Here is a 20870-nt window from a genome sequence, read left to right on the forward strand (position 1 = left end):
ATTATTGTAAACCACAACCAAAAATGCCACTTTCTATTTCTTTTCAATGTAGAACAATATGCAGAAGCACACTCCTTTGTGCGTGTGTGTGTGTGTGTGTCACTCTCTCTCTCTCTCTGTTCTACCTGAGCGCCTGTTGATTTTTCAACTATAACAATAGTAAACTCAAAGACTATTCATAAAATCAATATCAGAAGAAGGTATTATCAATGTACAGTACATGATAGAGTATGTAGGATACTGAAAAACAATATGTTTACAAATAATAGTATGTCCATTGACTCCATACATGTACATAGTACAAAATAGTATAAGTTTGTGAAATCTGACAATTACATGAAACTGCCAAACTCAAAAGACTAGATTGATTATTACGATTGTTAAAACAATGGCAATTCATATGTTCATGGAGGAATAAAACTTAACAAATTAGTTTCACATGGCAATGAGGAGAAATATTTCACATTTTAATTTCAAATATAAAAAATAGTGAGTGGATGACGTCATCTCTCCCCTCATTTGCATGTACCGACTAGGATCTGCACATTAAATTAAGCAAAACTTTATTAAAGTTTAAAAGGTAATCTTATTTTAATCAAATTTTGATGAAATTTTGCATTCTCGAATGATTGTACTTTCCAAAAGATTCCCAACACTATTTTGTGACCACCATGCCCCTAGGCGGTAAAAATCATCACAAATTCATGCTTGTCTTCTCCAAAGACAACACTCCACAGCGCTCTAAGCTCTTCTTATATAATAAATCACAAACTCACAGAAAACAGACATTCATTTCATCTCAGCTTTCGTATATTCATCGCCAAAAACAACTGCACTCGATGCATTTAACCTTAGTCTGATGAAGCATATATTGATTAAGATAAGACTTCAGATGAATCATAAAATATCAGGAGCACGTTTCTCAACACCATCATAAGTCTAACTTCTTAACTAAATCCGTCCAACGTACAGCTAAGCGAGGTTGGCCTACATGTACCATTTCTTCTATGTATTTTTGGCACATAAACATGATCTATTTTGCTACTTTTTCAAAAACCTTAATTTTTTTTTACTTTTCTAGTGAAAATTTTTAAAACCTTCTTACGCATTAGGCGTAGCTAGGAAGGTGTAGAAATCAATAAAATTCATAAACTTAAATTCATTTATGTCTTAAAAGATGGATTTCCAGGGAAATCCATCTTTGTTTTGGTGCTTCTCTTCTGCGCCTACTGGAAGAGTGTCAAGACGTCAATGATGAAGAAGTATATATCATTATTTTTAAAGTCATCATCATTGCGTCAAGACTAATGAGGTACGGTATGCTGGTAATCGGCCGGTGCGAAACTGCTTTAGCGCCCAGTTCTTTTTATATATTTTTGTGAAATAAAGACAAAAATCGATGAGCCCCGTTGGGGGGATTTTGCATTGTTACCCCCCTAATGCCATGGTGGCTGCACGATAGCGAGCCATCTCTGTGTACGAGGAGAAATTAAAAAAAAAAATTAACGTTAAAAAACTTCTCGAAACAGACGGCTGCCAGCTGTCTAGAAGATTTTAATGAAACGGGTTTAATACGATTGGATCTAACTCCGTGGTTGGTAGATAAAGACATGACTAACTTGCCAAGGTGTTGAGAAACGGGCCCCAGCCGCCAGGCCAGCCGGCCAGTCACTAACGTTAAGTTGGTTAACGTCACCCCCGCAGCGCCACCGGCATCCCATACTGCATCTCTCCCTTAACTCTCCCGGCGCATTCTGTCAGTAAATACGTACGGTACCAGTACCGGTAAATGGTAACCAAACATCGTCGTTTCGACAAGTTTCAATACTTACAAGAAACTCATTTTCCCTGCCACGGTGATGTTTATTGGAGAACAGCAAGAGGGGACAAAAATTCATCAGCAAATGAAGCCAAACAAAGGGTCAGTTTTAATCCTACATCACTTGAAACAAATGAGTGATACCGGTAAATTGTGTCAATATTCGTCTCTTCGATCCGCGGCCGCCTGTAGATAGCTATTCTGATCTGCGCTGCATATGCATATTGTGGAATGTGCGCTCGCACGGCCCATCCGATATACGGCGTACGCAAAAATACTGAAACTGTCGCATATTTCCTGTGTGAGCCAAATATGGAATGAACATTGTAACTGGCAAACTGAAAAAATAAATAAAAATCTTAGCGAATTTTTTTTTTGAATGAACGAATCTTTATTTCCATTTCCACAAAATATCTCAGAAAATACATTGTAATACTACCGTAATTGATCACTACCACAGCGAAAAGTATATCAATTTTTTTTTAGATAGTTTTCACTTCATGTTTTGATTGGTTGATTCAATTGATTCATTCATTTACTTCCACATTTCATTAAAAAACAAACATAACAAAATTTAGTACAATTATGCATTTCAATATTCCAATGCCAAAAAAAAAGAGAAAATCCATTTACATAAAATATTTAACTGAAATCTCATACTGTGGGGGCCTCATTTAAAAAGTCAATTAAAGACTTATTATCCGACATCTGTAACAAAAAACTTTTAGATTTGCAGAGAAACACTAGGGAAAAGGCAAAATGGGAAAAACAATCAGATTGATGAAAAAAGGGTAATTGATGTAAATGAATATAGGGAATTAAAGTTAATGTAAAGTGTTCGAAGTTTAAATTTGAAACTTCAGAAAGGAGGAGCGGTGTGTGCTCTGAAACCATGCATAAGATATCAATCATTCTGATTAATATTTTTTTAGTAAAATTAAATTAAGTTTTATCTGATAAAATATTTATTTGAAGACCCCCAAACGCGATAATTTCATAAATGAGATATGAAAATAGGCCAATTAGATTTGGGGTTTATACACTCTTAAAACAAATCAGTCAAATTGACATAGTCAGCTGGGTGCAACTAATAGTCTCAAGTCATATTTTAGAATAACACAGTTCTTGTATCCCAGGACAAAATTCCAATTGAAACCCATTGAACACCCATTGAATTTTCAATTGGTTTCAATTTGCTTCAATTTGGATTCAATTGGTTTTAATAGGTCCAATGGGTCCAAATTAGATATACCAATTGAGATCCTATTGTAGCGTCAATTGGGCCAACTTGCCCCATTATAATTCAATGTGGGGACCAATTGAAAACCAATACCCATTGAATTTTCAATTGGTTTCAATTTGGATTCAATTGGTTTCAATAGGTCCGATTGGTCCAAATTAGATACCAATTGAGGTCCTATTGTAGGGACTATTGGTCTCAATTGGGCCAACTTGCCCCATTACAATTCAATGTGCGGGGGGCCAATTGAAGACCAATACCCATTGAATTTTCAATTGGTTTCAATTTGTATCAATGGGTTTTAATAGGTCCGATGGGTCCAAATTAGATACCAAATGAGGTCCTATTGTAGGGACTATTGGTCTCAATTGGGCAAACTGGCCCCATTACAATTCAATAGGGGACCAATTGAAGACCAATTTATGTCTTATGGGGCCAATTGGTCCCAATGTGTCTTCAATTAGTCTTAAATTGGTCCCAAACTGGAATTATAATGGGACCCTGCAAATGCCCAATTGGGTTCAGACTCGTTTTAATTGGACCCACTGGGCCACTTGGTCCCCAAATTGGTTTTATTTGGCACCAATGCCCAGTTGGGTTCAACTGGGACAAATAGCCAATTGTTTTCAATTGAGACAACGTAACCAATTGGTTTCAATTGGTATTCAATTGGGATCATGTGATCAGCTTATTTGCATAATATATGCATAAATACAATTTTATTGTTTTTGCAATGTACTTTTTAATCATTTACCATTTTCCAGTGATATATAAGTTTGAGAAACAAGTAAAGAATTAGTAACAAAAAATGAAATACCCATAAATGATAAATGGCTCAATTGCATTAGATTGAAAGTTCATTAGTAGAACACTAACCATAACCAAACCACACTACATGTACATGATTTAAACAATTGCTCTTCACTGGGCGTTGTGGCGTGCGCCTGTAATCCAAGCTATGCGGGGAAGTTACAAATTGATGCAGAGGTTCGAGCCCTGGTCACGTCTTTCGGATGGTGACGTTAAAGGTCGGTCCCAGACGTAAATAATCATATCTGATTGATACACGTCTGACAAAACTCAAATACACTGGGCGTTGTGGCGTGCGCCTGTAATCCAAGCTATGTGGGGGAAGTTACAAATTGATGCAGAGGTTCGAGGTTCGAACCCTGGTCACGTCTTTCGGATGGTGACGTTAAAGGTCGGTCCCAGACGTAAATAATCATATCTGATTGATACACGTCTGACATAACTCAAATACACACACACTGGGCGTTGTGGCGTGCGCCTGTAATCCAAGCTATGTGGGGAAGTTACAAATTGATGCAGAGATTCGAGGTTCGATCCCTGGTCACGTCTTTCGGATGGTGACGTTAAAGGTCGGTCCCAGACGTAAATAATCATATCTGATTGATACACGTCTGACAAAACTCAAATACACACACTGGGCGTTGTGGCGTGCGCCTGTAATCCAAGCTATGCGGGGAAGTTACAAATTGATGCAGAGGTTCGAGCCCTGGTCACGTCTTTCGGATGGTGACGTTAAAGGTCGGTCCCAGACGTAAATAATCATATCTGATTGATACACGTCTGACAAAACTCAAATACACACACACTGGGCGTTGTGGCGTGCGCCTGTAATCCAAGCTGTGGGGAAGTTACAAATTGATGCAGAGGTTCGAGCCCTGGTCACGTCTTTCGGATGGTGACGTTAAAGGTCGGTCCCAGACGTAAATAATCATATCTGATTGATACACGTCTGACAAAACTCAAATACACACACTTGGCGTTGTGGCGTGCACCTGTAATCCAAGCTATGTGGGGAAGTTATAAATTTGATGCAGAGGTTCGAGTCCGGATGGTGACGTAACGATCGGTCCCAGATGTAAATAATCAAATCTGATTGATAAACATCTGACAAAACTCAAATACACACACACGCTCTTCACCAGATGGAATAAAAGTTTACACAATATATATCTCTGCCCTTTACATTGATATATATGCAGACAGACAGTGTATGCTTCTACAGTAGCCGTGAGCAGATATATTGGTGGAATTTTCTAATTTCCTACTGAGATAACATTGTTCTACTAATTTTGCTTGTGTTAATTAGAAGTTCACATTGCTTCCCCAAATGGTCCTCAATTTGGACACCAATTGAAACCAATTGAAGTCAATTGGTTCCACTTGCATGGTGTCCAAATTGGGAACCAATTGAGACCAATTGGCTTTATTTCCAGTTGAAACCAATTGATTTCAATTAGGACCAATAGTCAATTGGTTTCAATGTGTACCCATTGTTTTACTTTCCATGTACTCCAAATTGAAACCAATTGCCAATTGATATTCAACTTGGATATTCAATGCATGGGTATTCAATTGGAAATTTGTCGGGATAGCGTATCAAGTTATGACTTAAAGGGGTATACTCCGGGCTGGAAATCAATATCTAAATAAAGAGAGTAAAATGCTGAAAATTTCATCAAAATCTGATTTAGAATTGTAAAGTTTAGCAATATTTTGTGAAAATTATATGCACGTCATCATGAATAGTGGCATTAGTTGGGCTAATGATGTCACACCCCCTTTTCCCTTTTTCTTATGTTATTACATGAAACTATAATTGTTTGATTTTTGATACATGATTTTATGTGAATGATATGCCTCCCTTAAAATGAAATATGAAATATGACAGTGATATAAGTCTCCCATATCAGATTGCTGTAAAAGCTGTCAGATCAATATAATTTTCATTTTAAACTGTGGCTGGGCTCGCTTGTTTCGCTCTCCTTAACCCGGCCAGAGCTCCCCGAAGGCCGAAATTCCCTTTTCTCTAGTGCACCCCATTTCAATCTGCCCTGGAATATTCTTACTCATTACTACATAAGTACTTTACCAAATCTAATTTCGTTCTGCTATAATGTCTATTATTTTTAGTGCTCTACTCATAAAGTAGTTGAAAGTTTCAGTTTGCGTGCGTATTATAATATTGCGTGGGAACCAGGGGCCGATTGCACGAAAGGGTCTTTCCAAGGACCGTCTTTCGTGTCGCCCATCTTTTATGATACGCCATGTGAAACGCATTTCAAATAAATTATCTGCAAATATATTTTATTTGTCCGTTAAAATAAACAAAATATTTGTTTATAAAATGATATGATATCTCATGAAATTGTATAAAATTTGATTTAAAAGCAAGCTTACGAATTTTATTTGTTTATCATAAATTTCAGAAACACCCCGCTTATAGCGCATCATAAAAGATGGGCGACACGAAAGACGGTCCTTGGAAAGACCCTTTCAATCAATCGGCCCCATCTCGTCATGCAACAGGCCCCGGAAATAGGTTTTCATAAGAATGGCTTCATTCAATCAAGCAACAGCTCAGCCAAATAACCCTGTATCAGGAAGAAACAGGATGGCGACTTCAAGCCCAAGAAAAGTACTTTTTCGATCACCAGTTTCTGTAGAGGATATACGGTCCACTGGTGAGATTTTTACATCCTTTCCTTTAAAGTTCAAGCGATTTCTTAGCCCCTGTAATTGTTAATAGTCCCACATGTTCATATCTATGCATGCAACAAGGCCAAGGGTGACCAGATTTCACAAAATTAATAGTAATAACTAATACGTGACAATCGACAAAGCAAGCTGCACGAGCGGATCGACCAAAACTAAGCCGGATCAACCGAGCCAGGTCTTAATAAAAAAATAGGAGAGAAAGGAAAAAAGAAAGTAAGAAAAAGGAGGGAAAAAGAAAGAATGAAGGAAATAAAAATGTATCCTTCATTCTTTGAAAGAAACAAAGAAGAAAAACAGGAAGGAAGGGAAAGAAAGAATAAGGGAAAAGAATGAAAGGATGAAAAAAAGAAAATGGAAGGAGAGAAAGAACGAAAAGAAAAAGGAGACGAAGCAAGGAGGAAGCAAAGACAAGTTTAAGGAGAATGAAGGAAATTTAAAAAAGAAGGAAAGAAAGAAAAATGAATGAGAGAGAGAAAGGATCAGGAAAGAAAGCTGGGAAAGATTGGAAATAAAGATGGAACCAAAAAAAGGCAAGCAAAAAGAAAAGGGTAGAAAAGAAAGAAAGAGGAAAAAAAGAAGAAGAGAGTATTGTCATTTTTGTTTACACTGTAAAAGAAATCTCTGTAAGATGCGCACGCGTATAGTGCAAGCGTATTTGAAGTCAATAAATTGACGCAATCTCACTCCTTTGCCACAACTCTTGGCGGAATGGATTTCCATTGGTTGAGTGACATGAGAGAGCTATAAAAGCGCATTTCTAATTGGATATTGATTTAAAAATAGGTGTCTTACAGAGATAAAATGAAGATAAAATTGTTCTCAGAATACCAATTCAGAAAGATTTAAGGGTGTTTTATCTTACTGATTTTAACGGAGATAAAATATTTTATGTTATCTGAGATGAAAGGGATCTCAGAATACCACCCCTGTCATTATTTTTTTATTATACTCCTATTTTTTTAAATCTTCTTTTTTGCTTTCAGATGTGCAGATGGATAGGCTGGAAGTTGAACAACTAACGGAGACCTGTCTTAAAAAGGTCCAGGGAGGTAAATCATTTTAAAAAATTTCTTTTCTTTTGGATTTTTTTAGTCCTAGTCTTACAGTAAGAACTTAAATTTAATTAAAGTAGAACTATATTGAAAATCGTAAAAATGGAGAATCATATATCAAATTAAAGGAGAAAATAAGGAGAACACGATGGTGTAAATCATTTATCATGGAGACCGATGGAACTCAGTTAATTGATAGTTTAAAGTTCTCTCTCTGAATGCTTCAAACACGCAGAATTACGTCCGCGAAATTGGGGATTTTTTATGACGTCACTTTCTGTACGAGAGGCGTGATTGGCTCTCCAACGTGAAGCTCCACTTGCATGCACAACCTGTTGCGAGGGTACGTTTTCTCTACATTGTCACTGAATACTTCGATCCCGAAATGAAAAAAAACCCAGAAGTTTATCTAGATTTGGATTTTCAAATGGATGATTATGAAGATGAAGAGAATGATGATGAAGTTTCTAGCTCTAGAAAAACAAAGTGACGTGGATAGAGGTATACATTAGGGGAATTACGCCGGTGATTATAAGTCGGATAATTCAACTTGCATGCCGATTCGCTACCAACACATGCAGCTGATAGCTGCTCCGCGGGTCAAATCCATGAAAATGAATTCCATCACGACCACATCCAGACAGAGTCTCTTTCTTCTATCAACAACATAATGAGAATGAAAATAATGATATAACTGTACTTACAAACAAGTGAATATATCCGAACCTAGGCTGAAGGTAAATCAACTCAAGGAATAACAGCAGACGATATGCACCGACGATGAATTTCACGAGGCTGGGAGATTGTCACTCGCTCTGTTAGATAAAATTTCTATCTCATTATTTTGACTAAAATAATTACGAAACTCGGAGAATTAGTATTCTACATAAAAATTAAGTAACACCTGGTACTATATTTTTTGAATTACGATAAAACCTTTTTGAAGCAAAGAAAATGAGGTGAATTAAAATTAGATATAAAAGATCATCCGCCTAGCTCGCATTCGATTGTAAACAATCAGCAAGGCGAGCACATAGAGTTGGATAAAGCTACGCTTTATCCAACTCTATGGGCGAGCAAGCACTGAACTGAAAATACGTATTTTCAGTTCTGTGGAGCAAGCTGGCCATGTGCTTTTGATTGTTTGTTTACAATCGCATGCGGCTAAGTGGATAATCCTTTATATCTTATTTTAATTTACCTCAATTTCTTTGCTTCAAAAATATTTTATCGTAATTCAAAAAATAGTACCAGGTGTTACTTAATTTTTATGTAGAATACTAATTCTCCGAGTTTCGTAATTTAGTCAAAATAATGAGATATACATTTTATCTAACAGAACGAGCTAGTGACAATCTATTCCAGCCACGTAAAATTCATCGTCGGTGCATATCGTCTGCTGCTATTCCTTGAGTTGATTTACCTTCAGCCTAGGTTCGGATATATTCACTTATTTGTAAGTACAGTTATTTTATTATTTTCCTTCTCATTATGTTGTTGATAGAGGAAAGAGACTCTGTCTGGATGTGGTCATGCTGCATGGAATTCATTTTCATGGATTTGACCCGCGGTGCAGCTAGCAGCTGCATGCGTTGGTAGCGAATCGGCTTGCAAGTTGAATTGTCCTACTCATCATCACCGCCGTAATTCCCTTAATTTACCACCATCCACGTCACTTTGTTTTTCTAGAGTTAGAAACTTTATCATCATTCTCTTCATCTGCATAATCATCAATTTGAAAATCCAAATCTAGATAAACTTCTGATCGAAGTATTCAGTGTCAGTGTGGAGAAAACGTACCCTCGCAACAGGTTTTGCATGCAAGTGGAGCTTGACGTGGGAGAGCCAATCACGCCTCTCGTACAGACAGTGACGTCATCAAATTCGAGCCAATTCAGAGACCGATGCGAGGCATATTTCGGAGAGGCATTTTAGCGCTTTTTAATTTGCGATTTCCACCTTATGTATTATTTTCGTTATTTTTGAATGACCTAATGGTAATCCTCACATCATTACCTCTCCACTGATATATAATAAGGCCATATTCATAATCAATATATTTCTCCTTTAACTAATAAAACTCAGTTTCAAGGGCAGTATTTTAAAGCTGTTGTACGTTTGTTATACCATTGTAAAGCTTAGTATCTCCTCTTTCATCTGAAATTACTTGGATTATTTCTCATTCACGCATGAGTGAGCAAAAACATTTTGAAGAGGGGATACCACAAAGTCATTTGGTGGGCTGTATCTGGGTTTCAAAAAGAAAACCACATTTCTAAAAAGTTCAATACCTGCTCTTTAATTTGATACCTCAATTACAGAAAATGGTCAAGAAATAACAAAGTTCTGGGTATTTGAAATAAGGCTTGAATTTCATAAAATTAAGATGTTCTACAGGCTAGCGTTCAAACTCACTTGACACTCCGTTTTGTTGACGATCAGCCATGCATTAAGTCTTTTGTTAACCATGCGATAGCTTTTTGTGGGAAACGGGTGAAAACACGTTTATTTAATGAAATTATGGAAATACAAGCATTGTTTCGAGGGAACATAACTTTTTTACTTCTTGACCATTTTTTGTGATTAAGGTATCAAATAAAAGAGCAGATATTGAACTTTTTAGGCATGTGATTTTCTTTTTGAAATTCAGATACGCCCCACCAAATGAGTTTTTGGTATCCTTTCTTCAAATTGATTTTGCTCACTCATGCGTAAATGGGGAATAATCTAAGTAATATCAGATGAAAGAGGAGATTCTAAGCTTTACATTGGTAGGTCATTTGTCTATTGTATTTGTGATTAATCATCGCTTAATCTCGGTTTCGTTTTTTCTGGGACGCACTGTGTAGGCCTTTATGTTATTTAAAGATATGTTTTATAGAAAGCCTTCTTAAGTCAAGAGTGCCGTGACTCAACTTCTCAAGTCCCAAACTAGTAGTAGGGTTGCTCAAAGAGGATGGTAAAAGACATAATTACACTTTTCGAGGAGATCCAATGAAAAAATGATATCGGCGAAAAAAAATTACATGGGTCAAGAGCAATTAAATTGTTACTTTGTTGGATCATGAACCGATTAGTGATGGAGACTCGTCGATTAGTTAATGAATTCACTACATGTGACTGTCATTGTGCTCTGAATAACATTCTCGTCATATTAGAATTTGATCCTACTGTGTTCTGCCTTCGGTTAGGCCATGAGTTGAAAGAAGCTTTTTGTGATCAGACAGTAAAGGTCCTATGACACAAAAACCATCTTATTTTGGATATATATCTATTCTTGGGTAGTTTTACTTGAAAAATACGAATTTGCCATCGGTTTCTGTGTACGACGAACCGGTGTTGAGTTATTCCATGGAAATGAACTTCAACGCCCACTAAAATTTTCGAAAAAGTCGGCCGATCGACCTGTCAATCATCGTGACGTCATCGAAAGAAAGCTTTCTCAGCTGTGCAGCCGGACCCCTAGTTATTGCACATGTGAATCCACACGGGCACCAAACGTCAGCAACACTCAGCAGATTCTTCCCCTGACGTCATAATTGTCACATGATATACGAAACCAAATCGGGCTGAATTTTTGTGGGCGTGGCGAATTTGGCTCAATTTTCAATATAAAACTGCCTTTGAACCTGATGTGGGATGTTTTTCGGGTAAAATTTTGATGGAATCGTTATTAGTAACCACTAAGCTAACAAATAAATCAGCATCTTTGCTGTATTTCATAGGACCTTTAATGTTGCACAAATTGTATGTGCAGAATATGAGATGATATATCACCTAAATCCTGGAAAGTCGATGTACAATTCTAGTTTACCTCTGGTTATCTTAGCTTGATGTGTTATATTTGGGAAAATGAATGCATATTTCAAGATAGAGACAATATTGTGAATGATTGTTTATTGTTTATGTAGTCCCTTTGGCCGTATTCTGAACTCTAGTTTAAATTAAACTCTGGTTTAAAGTTGTGGTTTAACTATGGAGAGCCAATCTCTATTAGTACGTGTTTAATTTATTGACTCCTATGACACTCAAATGATTTATAACTGTCTCAGAATGATAAGTGAAATATTTTCTTCATTATGAAAGCAAAGGGAAACAAAATATGAGAAAAATACAATATAAGCAGAATTTTCTAGTTTTTGGCTCCCACATAACTTTAGCACAGAGTTAGACCATGACTTTAGAATGTGGGCCTTAGTTTCCACGTTTCCACCTAATATTCCAGAGATACATAGCACATAGCAGAGATTGTTTATCTTTCAATGTTACTGAGGTCATTATGTGTGTGCGGAAGTTTGCGTATCGAATAATAATATATTTTATATCACAAAATCGTCTGCTTCTGAATTTTGCTGCTCCCAGGGGCCCATAACACAAAGCTTAGCAATCATAGAAAATTTGTCTACGCTTGATTGCATTGACTACACCATCAATCATGAAAATAAAGCGTACGATCAATTGCTAACCTTTGTATTATGGGACCCAGATCTAAAGCATGTTGATTGAAAGTCATATTCTGATACAGGCCATCAGCCAACAAACACCAAGGAGAGGGAATCTGTCCCTTTGTAAATGATCAGATACGCCTTTGGTAGTCACTATTGTCAGAACACCTGTCACTAGGTGGCGGATCTCATTCGATCAACGAAAGGATTGTGTTGAATGTCCATCTCTAATAGGTCCATAGTTGGATTGGAATTTTGGGGGAAAATATTCACAATCTCTTCCATGTCACTCAATTCTTTTGGATATTTTTCCAAATAAACTATGAATTATATTTAAGATTAACATTTGAACATTTTTTTCAATAAGAAAAATAATTAGGAAATATACTAGTGAAGAAATAACATATTGAATACACATTTTTCTGTATGAATAAGAATTTTAAAGCCATTCTGAAACTTAAAAAACAAATCATTTTGATATTAGGGTGGAAATTGCCACTTTTTTTTGTAGAATTGCTACTAGGGTATTGACAGTGAGGAAGGATATCTGATTGTTTCCACAGAAGCTGCCATCAATGTTCCCCTAGTCATGACCATTATAAAGCATAACCCAGACTCCTAAATTTCTGAGATGTTGGTATCTTATGTCTCACAATGATTGCCAACTGCCAACAAAATAAAATACAAAGGAGTAACATGTTTCACTTGAAATATTGCTGATTATTTCCCCCAGCGTTTTGTTTATGAAATGGCAGATGTATTTGCCTTTTTTCCATGAGGTTTTATAATTCAACTTTCCCATGATGCATTACTGAACAAAGTGAAAGAGGAAGGGTCGGATGATCATGTTAGCTTGTTATCTTTAAAATTTCACTTTGTTTAAATCTTTCAGAGGTTATTGAGCAGAGACTGAACGACCTTCGGAAGAAGCTGACTTGGCTGTCTGAGACTGACTGGAAGTACAGGAGACCGGAGGAATTAATTGGCCTTGAGAAATGAGCTCATTCACCGACATCGTTGACAATGTCTTCTTCTTCTTCAGGGTAGACCTGTGTCCTTCACACTTGAAGATTACTACAGGCGATTCGTGTGTCTGGTGCTTGTGCTAGACGGTGCAGTTGAGCAAAAATAAAATCACAAGTGCAAGTAAAAGCAATGGCTGGCATTTTTTTTTATAGGCTGCCTGCATCACCATCAGTCTCTGCCGGAAGGACTCGACTGACGGGGCGGAAATTACGTCATTGAGAATGTCATTCACGATTCAAGATGCCCTAGATACGTAGGTTTTTATCTTGAAGACCATCCTTGTCTGTGGGGAGGCAAAGATTTGGGAATGAAAACTTAATGAGCAGGTAGGCGCTTGGAATGTTGAATGAGATCAAAGAGTCTGCCCGCCTGTTGTATGTTAAAATGCTAGGAGAAACAAGTTTTTCTGTACACGTGTCATTGACACCGACATTGAGTGTGTCATTGAGATGACAGAAGGTCAATTCCTGTTATCTTTTGGGATTGAAAGGAAGATGGTGAATTGTTTAGAAAGTTGAATTAAAAGGAAATTGTCATTTTGTTTAAAGAGTTAAAAAGAAGGATTAACACAAAAAAATGACAATTTCTTTGAAATTGGACATTCCAGAGAAGAAATGGTTATGTGTGATGCCATTGATGATGTCATTAATGATGTCATTGACATGGAGTTTTATAGGGTTGATTGAAGGCTTTACAAGTATCTTTTGGGATTGAAAGGAAGATGGAGAATTGTTTAGAAAGTTGAATTAAAAGGAAATTGTCTGATTTTGTTAAAGAGTTAAAAGAAAGATTAACAAAAAAATGACAATTTCTTTGAAATTGGATGTTCCAGAGAAGAAATGGTTGTGTGATGCCATTGATGATGTCATTGACATGGAGTTTCATAGGATTGATTGAAGGCTTTGCATGTAGATAATACACTTAAGTATGATGTAGGTGTGAAATAAAGAGTGGAATTGATTTATCCTTGATGGGATCTCCGGTAGAATATAGGGGAACATGAGCAAGAAAGAAACACAAAAGGCGATGTCAGATTTGTTCCCATAATGTGAAAAGGTCTTGCATCAATTGCAAAATAGCCCTTTAAAGGTCAAGTCCACCCCAACAAAAAGTTGATTTGAATAAAAAGAGAAAAATCCAACAAGCATAACACTGATTTTTGTGAGGAACAAGATGTACAGGTATCGTGAAGCCATCGATAATGCATCCATGTTGAAATGAACAGGATAAGAAAAAAAAAAAGAACCACCGAACAGAAGCTCCGAACCTACCCGTCAACCCTGATTGATATGGTGGTCATTATTTTGAATTTTGTTTATATTTGGGTTTAAAGGTGGGTAATGGTATTCTGGTAATAATGCTTCATTATATTCCTCATATATGTACTTGAAATGTTGCTGTTCAATTGGTGAACAGTTAATCATTTTTAGAGGTGTTGGGACTCGGTGGTTAACTGTTTAAACCACAAGGTCTGGGTTTCAAATCCCTCCACATTCATTTCATTTGGCAAGGCATCGTTCATCTACATTTGCCACTCTCCACCCAGGTGTAGTAAATGGGTACCTGGTAGGAAGGAATTTCTTGAATGCTCACTCAAGCTCCTGATCAGGGTAATAGTACTATGCAGTGCTTCGAAATGTTGTTGCATATTGTTATCATCATAAATTCTCATCAAACACAATGTGGGTTTTCTACTGTTTGCTACATCTTTGAAGTTTGAACTACTATAGCCACAATGAAATTTATCTGGTGACTGGTGTATGCGCAAACTGAAAGCGTATAACGTCGTAATACACCTTCAGACCTGCCAACCAGTACGTTGTAGCCGTATTAAGTATGTTTTTGCAACCAAAATACGTAAAATACGTTTTTAAACTAAATCGTAATTTTTTTAGAAAAATAATCTCTATATGTCTCTATTTCATAAAACGTGCACAAATATGGTTATTAGATCAATGTAATTTCAGGTAACTTGTTTTTTTTTCAATCATTTTGTTCAAACCAGGGTGAAGATATACTCATGTTTTAATGTTTATTTTTTTCATCTGCAAGAGCAGTGCGCATTTTAGCTTGCATGCAGCTTGAGCGCCGCGATGAGCGAGTGCGCCAAGCATTTTATTATGAAATACACTTTTTTGGGAAAAATACAGTTTTTTTTATCACAGAATACAGTTTTTCATTCCCAGAGGTTGGCAGGTCTGCACCTTGGTAAAAGTGTGTTGGACTATGTATTATCACAGCTTTTCGGAGATGAAAATTTGTTGTGCTATGAACTGTATGAACCAAATGTGTACTTAACAAATAAGCATGCATTCCCAAGACGGGGGATTCCTTGAAGGAAATACATGCATGCACTAAAGTAACCAAAAGGGGCACATGTCTGGGACAGATTAAACTTATTAGTTTTGTCCCTGAAATGCCATATGATTCAAAATTACTTGCATTTTTCAGAGAAAAATTGTTTCTGAAGTGAAATATATTAAAAGCAAACAATCACTTTCCAGTTTAGACAATCAACCACAACTATGGAAAGCCAGCAACTGCCACATCTGAAATGCATGTTTGTTCACAATGTTTTCTTGATATGTATATTCATCGTTTCATAGCAATTTGGTGTTTTGCCTTTGTTAACAAAGGACAATTTGCAAAATTCCTTTACAAAAAGTTATGACACTGATGGATTTCCATTGTAAGACGGGGCCCTGATATCTGTAATATACATACAGGAACTACCAGTTTCAGACGAAAACAAGTATGGGGGTGTAATAATTATTATTTATCTATATAAAAACAGAAATATATGAAACTGTTAATCTACAAATTTGTGAATGTACAGAATTATTATTTTTTCAATAAAATGTTTAAAAATAAATATGTTTTGCTATGAATATTGTTTGAAACATTGAATGAATGGCATTATGTTTTGGACTAAAATAAAAGGTGAGAGAGGGAAAGAAAGGGAGGAGAGAGAGAGAGAGTGGGGGGAGAGCTAGTGAGAGAGAAAGAAATGGAGAGAAGGTGTAGAGTGTTATGCAAGAGCACATCGAAGCACAATGATAAAAATGACTGAAAAAAAAGATCAAGGGATATGTAGTAGTGAAATGAGATAGAAAAGTAAAGTAGGTGAAACACATATATGAAACTGTTTTTTATGTATTTGCATCCATCTATTTATCTAATCTATCTATCTATCCATATCTATATATATGTCTGTCTGTCTATCTAATCTATCTATCTTATCTATCAATCTTATCTGTCAATCTTATCTATCTATATATCTATCTATCTTATTCTATCTTCTTATCTATATTGTCTATCTATCCATTTGTTTGTTTATTCATTTCCGATATTCTAAAGAAGGGTAGCCCGATCATCAAACAAGCTAGTTTTCGTTTGGGCCCCTTGTAACAAACACAAATATCAAACAAGATGACATCTTCAAATATAAACAACACTAGTAGTAGAACATAAATGCAATCTATGATTTGTTTTGCATATCAAGTTCTATTTTCTTTACTCCGAACATTTCTTCTACAATGTGTGGTCTATTTGATCACCGCAAGAACTGGAATAGACTAGAGACAGAATAAAGACAAGGATGTATATTGAACCAGTGGCGTACGGATGGGGGGTGGCTTGGGGCGTTTGCCCCCCCCCCCCAAAAAAAAAAAGAGAGAGAGAGAGAGAAGGAAAGAGAGAAGAGTGAAACATTGTTTTCTGAATATTTTGTCAAAATCTATCACAAAATATGAACATTGGCCAAATATTAACATGATTAAGGATGAGAGAAAGTGATTCCTGATATATCGAGATCGGGGAGGAAAAAGATTGAATACGAGTTGTGTGTCCTGTTGATAGATGTGGAATAGCGCCATCTCTTGTTGAGACTTTGACATAGCAATCTTTTTGTCGATGGCCATGCGAATTCTGTGAAAGTTGGAATGTATTGGTCAAGCATTCGTCAGAGAAAGACACTGATATTGATTTTCACCATCTGAATTTCTTCATAAGTTTTCATTTATGTTGAATTTATTTTCATTTTGTTCCTAATGATACTGGGTTATTTTCTTTCAAGGCAACTGTGTTCGACAAAAATGATTACATAATGTATGCCTAGACAAAAATATTAACATTTATTTGAAAGTACATTTATTTCCAACTATAAAAGCATCAATAAATTTTAAGAACTTGAACAAAACAATGGAGGTAGCAACTCAGAAAGCACAGCTTGTGATGAGTGCACCGTGACATAAACAATAAATACATAGTACATGAAAAACTTATCTAAACAGAGTACAATACAAAACAAGGGGAAAACAAATGGGGGGAAAATTAAATTAAAAGAAGGGCGACTTTATATAAATTACTAGTATATCATTTGAGACAGAAAATAAATCGCCAAACCAATCATCCCACAACTAAAACTATAAAGCAAATCACAAATTTTAGTGACTAGACGTACGTTTTAACCATAGACGTAAGTTTTAACTATTAACCATAGTTTTATACAGTATTACGATAAATGCAACACTATATACCCCATTATTTTTACGTTTGTAATTTGTATGTAATAATTTTTGCAATTTTATTTACAATAGAAATGGCCCTTGATGAAAATTTGCACATTTACATGATTAATGCACACACATTTAATTCAAATAATTTTTTCAATGTAATCCTTAAAAAATATTCCCTTCTCCTCCCATTCATGTAATATAATTATGTACCATTCATTTGAATATTAAGGATTTTGCATTTTCGTGATACATGTATATGGCTGAGTCGGAGTGTTCTGAGCAGTCTGGAAATACGGCCGCCTGCGCTCGCACTGCTCGTGAAAGTGAATTAGCGCCCTCATACTAGTTCCTCTGACGATTATATTTTCAGGTCTTTGTTGTGGTCATGATCATTTGAACTATATCCTTTTTTTCAATTTCTGATGTAGGTCCGAATTATTTACAGGTACGCCGTATAGGCATTTTCAGATATTCTGTTATTATTTTCTAGAATAATATATTACAATATTCCATTCAGCCACTTCGCGTTCTATTTTTTTAAGCCCCTTTTGTTGTTCAAAAGCGGGCTTTGATAAATACATAAATGTCTGTTATTGTGAGGCCTACTTAATGATTATTTAAACATTATCAGTTTTCTGTTTTGTTGTTGCTATGTTCAGGTATTGGAAGGGATATATATCTTCTTCTTTTTTTTTTTGGGGGGGGGGAGCTCACATTCTATGAAATTGAAGACTATATATGTTGTGAAAACCGCAGGTCTATATAAACCTCTTCAAATGTTCCAGTAAAATGAACATGTCCTGTGCTATTGTGTACCATTTCCATTGTTCTGCAAGATGTGTAAACTTCAAAACCCATTTCATATATTAGGGGTGAAAACGAAATCATTGCAAATACATAAAGGTAATGCAAATGTAAGCCTATTATACATAAGTGAACCTTATTATCAAAGATATTTGGTTTATGCTATTGAAAGTCACGCAGCGACGACAATCAAATGTTGGCTTGCCAAAGAATTTGGTTTTACCAAAGATAACCTGCTGAATATTTAGATTTTTTTTTTTTTTTTTTTTTTTTTTTTGGGGGGGGGGGGGTATTTGTTCCCCGAGGTGAGTTTTAAGAGCAGTAAACATAGGACGTTCAATTAAGGCATCTGACTAATAAAATAGGCCTAAATGGTAATCTTATTTTATCATTTAAAATGCGATTACCCACAGTAATTTTCTATATTTTGGCCCATATTCTATTTATATGGTGGAGATAGCGCATAGAGATATATAATTAGTATACATCTCTATGAGATAGCGTCTCCTCCATTTCCGTAGATGAAACGGCTCTGTCTGACCACATAAGGCCCAATATCACTATCAGTATACTATCACAAACATCGGATGTAGGTAATGATATCAAACATCTTGTGAACTGTTCACCATTCCTGATTGAGTAAACGATATTTCCGTTTACTAATTCTATCCCCCATGCATGGACACAAATTTTAGAGAATCATGCTTGCTTGCGACCAAAGAAAGACTTGTATCGGCGAGTCTCAAGCCGCCACGTCTCCATCCATCTATCAGCGCGGCCGCAACCAGCAAAATTAATGGCTAGCGTTTCGGCTCCCCTATCCCCTCACGCCTCGCAGCTTGGCGGCTTATTCGACTTAGATGTCTGTTAGCAAGTGCTGTAAATCACCGGAGTCGAGGCGGCACCTTAGCGGGGCGGGCTCGGGTTCTTTGGCTTCCATATGTCCGATGGTTATTTTTTCCATCCGATGTGTTTACGGAGTGACGGCTGCAGCGCCGTGTAATCTCTGCCGTATATTTTGTGTGGCATGCCTGTCAGATTTTGGTCAGATGTAGGCCACGGTTTAGAGATAGTAAACAGCGATGATGGGCTGGATTAGGAAACTGTTGATGTATAACCTGTTTTTCCCGAGACAGTAATTTTTTGTCCGATCGATTTCCATACTGATACTGCCACAGAGAAAACTGCCGATAATATTCCAATGATATGGATAATAATTCTCTATCCTATATCTTTCTGCACGTTTCCAATTTATTTTGACATGGTCCTGCCCCAGCCTTAATTTTTAATTTTTTTGATTTATTTATTTATTTTTATTTTTTACCAGATTAGCTTAGGGTTGGCCGTTCAAATTTAGTGTTTCCTTAGGCCTACCGTGTCTCTGAAATTCTAACCTGATATAAGTTCCCAAATTGAGGGGCACCGTCCCTATTGATGTTTCAAGCACTAACGTATAAAATAACTGAAAGAAGAAGAAACCAATTGAGGAGAGACATAAGAAGAAAATGAGGAGAAAGGAATGAATTGCCCAATGTTCCATTGAGGAAAAAAAAATCACCTTATATAGGCCTATAAGTTCATCTCGCCCACGCCTCTACATAAAAACATACGTTGCTCCCTCCGGCTATGGATTTATCTCCTTTTTTTCGTTATTGCAATATGCAGTTCAAAAATGTTAATTTACCACCTGCCTATTATAGGTCTATCTATATAGGATAGGGCCTACCTCTTGATATTTCACTTTATTATGTAGGCCTACAAAACATTGTATGGTATATTTATGAAATAGGTGTATAGCCATTTATGTTTTAGGCCTATTCTATACTGTGCTTGAATTTTAAAGGTTCGAGGAGTAACCCCATTTTCAAAACGGACATGTATTAATAATACTAATATTATTATGAGGTAGAATAAATGTCCATCACTTTATATCCGAATTATATGTAGAATATAGAATATTCAAAAGTATGATCTATTATATTGAAATGGTTGCCCCTTTTAAAATGATGATATTTTTTTACAACCGCCCCCCAAAAAATTGTAGGCTTATATAAAATATGTGTATGTATAATATATGTACGTATATGCTTATATATAATGCTGACTGGACTTTGCTCTTCGGAATAAGAACAAAAAATCATTTGTGCATGAGTATTCATAAATCATTTTGAAAAGCTAGATTTTTATTAGTTTCGTTTTAGATTGCCAAAGGACAGTGACCCCGAGGTGTTATCTCCCCGTAGCAAACTCGCCCACAGGCCAGCTCACGTTTCGACCCCGCCTCATCGACGCTTTCTCGAATTTACTTCCGGTTTCCGCCCTGATTCCGAAACACCATTCTCAATTTCGCTCTCTGAAATTATCAGTCAAATTCATTTGGTATTATTGTAAATAATACAGAATTGAAATGGCACTGAACGCTCGAATAGGTGAACATATCTA

At 36.2% G+C, this 20870-nt stretch overlaps 2 protein-coding genes across 2 annotated transcripts in view; one reads left to right on the top strand and one right to left on the bottom strand.

Annotated features, from left to right (window-relative positions):
* Nucleotides 1–2052, bottom strand: part of LOC129281652 (MOB kinase activator 1A-like) — a 36638-nt gene extending 34586 nt beyond the window's left edge. Inside the window, exon 1 of the mRNA XM_064113500.1 lies at nt 1833–2052. Coding sequence (XP_063969570.1) covers nt 1833–1843 — 11 coding nt within the window. The 5' untranslated portion in view covers nt 1844–2052. The remainder of the gene's footprint in view (nt 1–1832) is intronic.
* A 4276-nt stretch (nt 2053–6328) lies between these two features.
* On the top strand, nt 6329–15979 carry LOC129281149 (uncharacterized). Its single transcript, XM_064113296.1, has 3 exons — nt 6329–6550; nt 7568–7633; nt 12974–15979. The coding sequence occupies exons 1-3, from the start codon at nt 6421–6423 to the stop codon at nt 13078–13080; spliced, it is 303 nt and encodes a 100-aa protein (XP_063969366.1). The 5' UTR covers nt 6329–6420; the 3' UTR covers nt 13081–15979.
* The last annotated feature ends 4891 nt before the right edge of the window (nt 15980–20870 follow it).

Source organism: Lytechinus pictus, chromosome 18 (assembly GCF_037042905.1).
Source record: "Lytechinus pictus isolate F3 Inbred chromosome 18, Lp3.0, whole genome shotgun sequence".
NCBI lineage: Eukaryota > Metazoa > Echinodermata > Echinoidea > Temnopleuroida > Toxopneustidae > Lytechinus > Lytechinus pictus.

Excerpts from the sequence above, each read along its gene's own strand:
- LOC129281149 (XM_064113296.1), top strand. The coding sequence starts at position 6,421 with ATGGCTTCATTCAATCAAGCAACAGCTCAGCCAAATAACCCTGTATCA. Across the intron at positions 6,551-7,567 it reads AGAGGATATACGGTCCACTG|ATGTGCAGATGGATAGGCTG; the intron begins GTGAGATTTTTA and ends TTTTGCTTTCAG. Across the intron at positions 7,634-12,973 it reads TCTTAAAAAGGTCCAGGGAG|AGGTTATTGAGCAGAGACTG; the intron begins GTAAATCATTTT and ends TAAATCTTTCAG.